The 6,591-nt window shown below is 33.8% G+C and overlaps 1 protein-coding gene across 1 annotated transcript; it reads right to left on the bottom strand.

Annotated features, from left to right (window-relative positions):
* Positions 1-335: 335 nt before the first annotated feature.
* On the bottom strand, positions 336-6,078 carry LOC125049159. Its single transcript, XM_047648292.1, has 5 exons — positions 5,896-6,078; positions 5,380-5,432; positions 4,437-4,619; positions 2,997-3,127; positions 336-1,077 (listed from the first exon to the last, which is right to left on the bottom strand). Exons 1-5 carry the CDS (start codon positions 5,918-5,920, stop codon positions 699-701), a joined length of 771 nt encoding a protein of 256 aa, XP_047504248.1. The 5' UTR covers positions 5,921-6,078; the 3' UTR covers positions 336-698.
* Between the last annotated feature and the right edge of the window lie 513 nt (positions 6,079-6,591).

Here is a 6,591-nt window from a genome sequence, read left to right as displayed (position 1 = left end):
CCAGAGGAGTTTCTGTTTCGCCGGAAATAAAATTTAATTCTTCCAGTAATACTCCATTTGCGTTAACCACTATGAGAGGGTGAAATATTTATCATTAATATCAATGAAATCGTGTGAGTAAGCCGTGCAAAGTAGATTTTGAGTCTGTTTCACAAATTATTCTTTTTGTCAGGTTTTATGGAGAATCTAATGTATTCCAACTCGTTAATTTAGAACGCCTTAACCAAATATGGGCTTCTTAAACTGTGGAGGCTTGAAATGTTATTATATATATTTCTTATTTTATATATATTTCATATATATATTAATAAAAAGGAAAATAAAAGTCGGTTCAATTTCTATTCTTACTTTATTTATTCTGTGTAAAATTGGGACTATATTTATCACTAGATAACGTTGATGACATTCTCCTATATAAAAAATATAATAAATATATTAAAGTAACTAAATAATATCTACAATATATTTTTACTTGATTCTAATTGATATATGTCGCCAAAAATTGTAATACCATCGGGTTTAAATAGATGTTGTTTTCGATCCGGCTACAATGTCTACTTAAACACCTTTTTCAAATGAATCTTCTTTACCTAAGCATCAATGATAGTTACAATGAGAAAAATCGTTCCATATCCGCAAAATAAACAGATTTCAATTGATGGTACTTCTTAAAGACTCCTTTATAGTTTTAAAACTCATTACAGAGCGATTGCCGCTACTTCACAGAATGCGGATTCATTTCCTATTCGCTCCGAGTAAGTATTTCCATCGAATACAAATTCCGAGAGAGGTACTGTCAAGTGGACAGTGAATTTCAAAGCTTTGCCAACTTTTTGTGAGCCCTCCGATGTCCAAATTGCTTGGCAAATCTTTGGATAGGTTGTGATAGGTTTTCGAGGGAGTAACATTGAATAATTTGGTCCAAGATCCTCGACCGAAAGGGGCGCTAGGGGACCGTGGCGGATTTTCTTTGCGAGTTCAATCGATATTCTGCAGAGATGTGTTGCTAGATGTTTGTGTCTGTGCTCCCTGAGTGTGGCTAGAAACATTATTTCAAGACTGCAGTCGACTCCGTATCTGCAAATGTTTATTTTACACAGCTTATTAATTGGTAGTAGTCTTATTATATTTTTATAACCGGCAACTTTGAATTCTATTAAAAAAAAAAACAAAAATCAACAAATACAATTAATGAGTTAGGGGCCTCATAGCCTAGCGGTCTTTTTAAGTGGCAGCTAGGTAAGGGGTACCGGGTTCGATTCCCGGTTCGACGGCAAGTTTTAATTTAATTTAAATTTGTTCTCGGCCTTTGGGAGGGTTGTGCGGTACCGGGCGAGTGCCTAAACCGTACATGGAGGACATGGTCGAATTTCTAAGGCAAAAAGCACGAATTATCAAAATCTTATACTTGATGCTGGCTAATGCACAAACCGTGCCAGAGCCATAAAAAAAAATAATGAGTCTTTTTAATATTGACGCAACAGCAGTATATAGAGAAATATGGAAAACTGGACCAAGATGAGAGGAACTTCACGTTGGTGTAACTAATCGTATACGTCAATACAATAACAGTTTTTGACAGGTCACACGTATTTTCAACATTTCAGAATTACTTGAAAAATGCATTGAACTAACCGGAAGTACCGTTTTTATTTATAAATCAATAATAAACCCATTATAAATTAATTATAAATAAATAGTTATTTATCTATAACGATTTTGTTTTACGTATTCCTTATGCTAAAAGTGTCATTACTTGGTTATTAGAGAAAAAAACAATGGCGCTAAAATATTTTAGGCCTGGGCCTCAAATGTCTGTATCTCTTTGGAGATCAATCCTGACACACGCCGTCTAATTTCTAAGGCCTCACGATGTTTTCCTTTAAAGAGAATGAAGGTTAAATTCAAAACTATGTCGCTTTCCTATTGCATTGGTTTTTGTTTAGATACTGTACGAATTCACATTCGACTTGGCACGGAAGTTCGCATTTGTAACTTTCTGAACCGACCAGGACAATATAGCTTGACCGCAGACGCAGCTGTGCTCAAAGTTTAAACTGAAATCTGCAAATGGGTCCGCTTTCACAGATTTTTGAGTTAAGCTGAGATTTCAATAAGAATATTCTTTATATTTTATTTAAAAAACTTATTTGCAGATTTTAAATGCAATTCACTAAAAGGACCTTATGCGTTCTTAAGTCTGTTAATGACGCATAAGTGTTGATTTCTTAAATTTAATTTTATAAGGCAGAACAGTCAGCTATTCACGAATTTAGTGCAGTAAAATATCAATATAAAATTGTTAACGTACGCTCATTGGACGTATTTGAAACTTGCACAATTGTATGGGAAAGAATTTCATCGTCGTATTGACGTATACGAACAATTGACTATCGCGTAGAGTTCACACAATTCTATCGCTTTTAATCACTTAACATTGGCTTAGAGGAGGCCTTTGTCGAGAGTCAAGCTGATTAGTTGTAATAATCTAATATATAAAATTCTCACAGTTTTCGTTGCCATACTCCTCCGAAACGGCTTGACCGATTTTGATGAAATTTTTTGTGCTTATCCGGTATCTATGAGAATCGGCCAACATCTATTTTTCATCCCCCTAAATGTTAGGGGTAAGTCCACCCCTAATTTTTTTTTGTTTTTATTTTTTTATGATACAACATTAAAAAATACATACAACCCCTAATTTTCACCCCTCTACGATCAACCCCTATTTTTTATTATAATATACATGGCAAAACAACGTTTGCTGGGTCAGCTAGTTGTATATAAAATAATTAAAAAATGTATATATACATTTTATTTATTTATATACATTGTCTTACTAATAAAAATAACTTTATTTCCCACTTTAAGGCCTTACTGAATTGTAACAATAGCAAATAATTTATAAATAAATGAAAAAAAAGTTACTAAGTAAAGCCTTATTTTATTTATTTATCTACTTTGTGTGTACAAATTCGTATTGAATTTTATCTTACTTTTCAAACAGGTTGCATCTGCTATCAACGTTCGCCATGAAGTGTATGAGCGATCGAGACGCGTCCTCTTTGCAGCGTTCTTCAGCAAATATTTCGAAGAACGATCTCTCAGAGGCACTCGATATCTGGACCTGAGAAGAATGGCTGTATTTACGAAAATAAGTTAACAATGGAGCAAAATCCCAATATTATTTACTAGATCATTGTAAAGGACAGACAAATTTTTGCGCCATTAATAACTTTTTTTAAGTGAAAACTTCTTTAGCGGCGTTGTACACTTTTTGGGAATGGGAAAAAATGTTAAACTCGCATGAGGACTCGTGATCTGATCGAAAATTCGTAAGACGGATGGAGAGTAGACAACTGGCGCGGCGTATTTAATGTAATATAAATAGTCATGTTTGTGTACGATATCGCAATAAATAAATATTGTATTCTACCACATAAATGATAGTACTTTTATACTGATAGTTAAAGCAATTCGTGCAAAATTATTTCCTAACCATTCCGAAATATCAAAAATGCACAACGTTAATATTCAAGTTTTCGGTTGTTTAGCAATGGTGTTTCACCCGAAAGCTAAGACCTGCGTACCGTAGTTTTATGTGATTGCATCGACACTTAATATATTAATAATAATTCATTGAGTAATAATTGCAGACTTCCAAATCGTAAATTTTCAAACATAAACAGTTATTACAGACAAGACATTTTTAAAACGTTGAATTTTTGTAGGATGCTAGAATCCTTTTAATAATTCTAAGCATTATTCAATATGTACTTTAATATACGACCTTAATGTAGTGTACTAATGGTATAACGATACTGGGCCAGCATCGGCGCTCTGGAATTTCGAAAAGCGATAGCAACAAAGGCAAGTGTTTGTATGCACTTTTAATATACATATACATTCTTTGATATAGATATACATACTCTTAATAGAAGCGCTGATGTCGTCGTACAAAAACTCAACACTAAAGAAAGAAAAATACTTTTGGTATTACTCTAACTTATTTGTTGAAAATAATATTGTATGCTTGTATGTGTGTGAGGAGAAGTGAGGAAGAGGTCTCTAGTCTAACTCCAAGCAGTTGGGAGTATAACTATTAGGGATTTTCAATATTACTTAGAAATCTCATGATTTTAATGGTGTTCATTGCGTTTGTGTTAAGGATTATTTTTCAATGCACATAATTTATAAGTGTTACTTTGGACTTTTTTTACTTATAACTAATAAGGAAGAGACTAATATAGTCTATATTAACGAAACGAATTATGCACGATACCGCCATTCCCCAAGGAATTTGTATAACAATGACATTCACGCTGGGTCACGTGACCATTTTCATACAAATTCGTTTGAGTTTCAGATGACGCCATTCGTTTGTTTATCAGGCCTATGTTAATTCTGACGTTTACTCTGATCTATTAAGAGTTTACCTGTATTTTATTGAAGGCTACAGCAACAACTTCATTTGTGTCTGTGGTAACAGCGACCAGGGACACACCATCCAATGCTGCGTCCGCGCATAACTCCAGCAGTTCTTCCGTCGCTTGAGGATTTTTATTGATCCCACATCCAATACTTACGTACTCGTCTTGACAGAATGATTCTCGGATGACCTGGTACAGGATTTTGAAACTTGGTAAGCGCTTCGGAGTGATTTCAGGGCAATAAAGAAATCAACCGACCGTAAACTGAATAAGGAAGTAATTTAAATTTACTATTATATTTATACGATTTAATGAAATGCTGGCCATCAATTTATATATACAAAAATTGTTGAGATTTAAGTTAAGTAAGCGATCTTTTGTGAAAGACAGAGATAGAAGTATAACTCACAGGCAATCTAGTTTAGGTTCGTTTTCCGTAGGAAAAATATTTGGAACACTTATCAGCTTAACAGCTTATCACCTACACTTGCATATAAACCTTATAAATTATACTATATTAATCAAATAGTTTTTGTCTTTTTTTTACTAATTAAGTGAAAATGGGCGGCATGGCACATGGCAAGAAGAACAGAAAAGTGGAGGAAAAAAGTATTAAACTGGTGCCCAAGGTACAATAAGGAAGAAAATTCAGAAGAATTAGGAAGGAAAAAGGATATTACAGGTACCAGATTAAGGAAACAGTAGGAAAGGTAGTAGGTACATGGCCGAGAACAGACAGAAATGGCGGGATTTGGAGGAGGCCTTTGCCACAAAATGCCACACAGATATTTAAAAAGAATGAGATGATAGACATAATAATTTGTTTAAGTGAATTAAAATGATTTTATAATTATTATTAATTATACCCATTTCTAAGAACAATTAATTATAACTATTTTACTCAGACGTCTTGTAGCGGTAAACTAATACCCCCAACTAAAAGACTTACATTTAATGCACCGTGGAACGAACTCGTTGAGAGCGACTCTATTCTGTATTCCCCTGCAAACAATTTGAATGATATTAGTGAGAGATTACGAGGTCGATCTCAGACATATCTACGGCCCACGTGACTGTCTTAGAGTCCATACAGAAAACTAGAAGAAAACTGCTGTCTCGTAATAGAAACGAATAAAAAAAGTACAATAATTCACGTGTCACAAGCCGGTTATCGATTAATTTACTCAAACATCGTCCTTGTATTAAAAGACCGCCTCAAATATGGTAGCGGTAAATTATGACAGTTATGTGTAAGTTATATGTAGAAATGAATAGCTAATACAAAATTCGTAGGTAATATTTGTCTCATTTAATTGTTTTCAAAGTGACCTGATAGTGACAAGGACAAATAAACTATACATAGATTCTAGACTTATTGTACTTGAATCATCCTATTAAACAAAAGAAATAAGTAATAACAAAAGATTATGTATAATGATTAGATATACAAATTAAATATGCTCACCGTTATCTGTTGTGAACCACTCCATGTTTAGAACCAGTTAGACTTGTGCTTACTACACTACGCCAGTTACGACTGACCTCGGACATTGTAGTGACAAGAGATAATAACAATTCGCGACTCATTAAAAGAACACTTTTTAAATACAAACGCCTTAGTAGGAAGAGCTGTTAGATCAGTAAAAATAAGTAAAGGCGGAAACATACTACCAAAACGCGACGCTACACCACGCCATCCGATGCATGTCAGTACTTATCAATCCCATATATTTAATATGGTCAGATGCACATACACAACACGCCATGTGATCACACGCGGTAACATCCAATCGAATTGGATGGGCGTGTTGTGGATGTTGTGATGATGACGTCATGCGTCAGTCTTTCGAGTTTTTGACACGAATGTCAATTGATATACTTAGATATTTTTGGATTCATTTGGCGAAATGAACGAAGAACAATTAATTGAGTTTGTGAAACAATATTCTGTTTTATATGACATGAGATTACCTCAATACAAGGACAAAAACAGGGAGTTAGGATGTTGTTAGTTTAATACAAATAAGTAATAACCTGCTAATCAATTCAGTTTATTAGAAAAATACAGGGTCGGCCAGAAAGATTTGCGAATTTGAAAAAAATATAATAAAAAAACTAAATACAATACACATACAATTTTATTTTTTCAATTTAAATAGAC

This window comes from Pieris napi, chromosome 4, assembly GCF_905475465.1.
Source record: "Pieris napi chromosome 4, ilPieNapi1.2, whole genome shotgun sequence".
Taxonomy (NCBI): domain Eukaryota; kingdom Metazoa; phylum Arthropoda; class Insecta; order Lepidoptera; family Pieridae; genus Pieris; species Pieris napi.
Note: the sequence above shows the minus strand (reverse complement) of the source record. Positions and strands in the feature narration are given on the sequence as shown.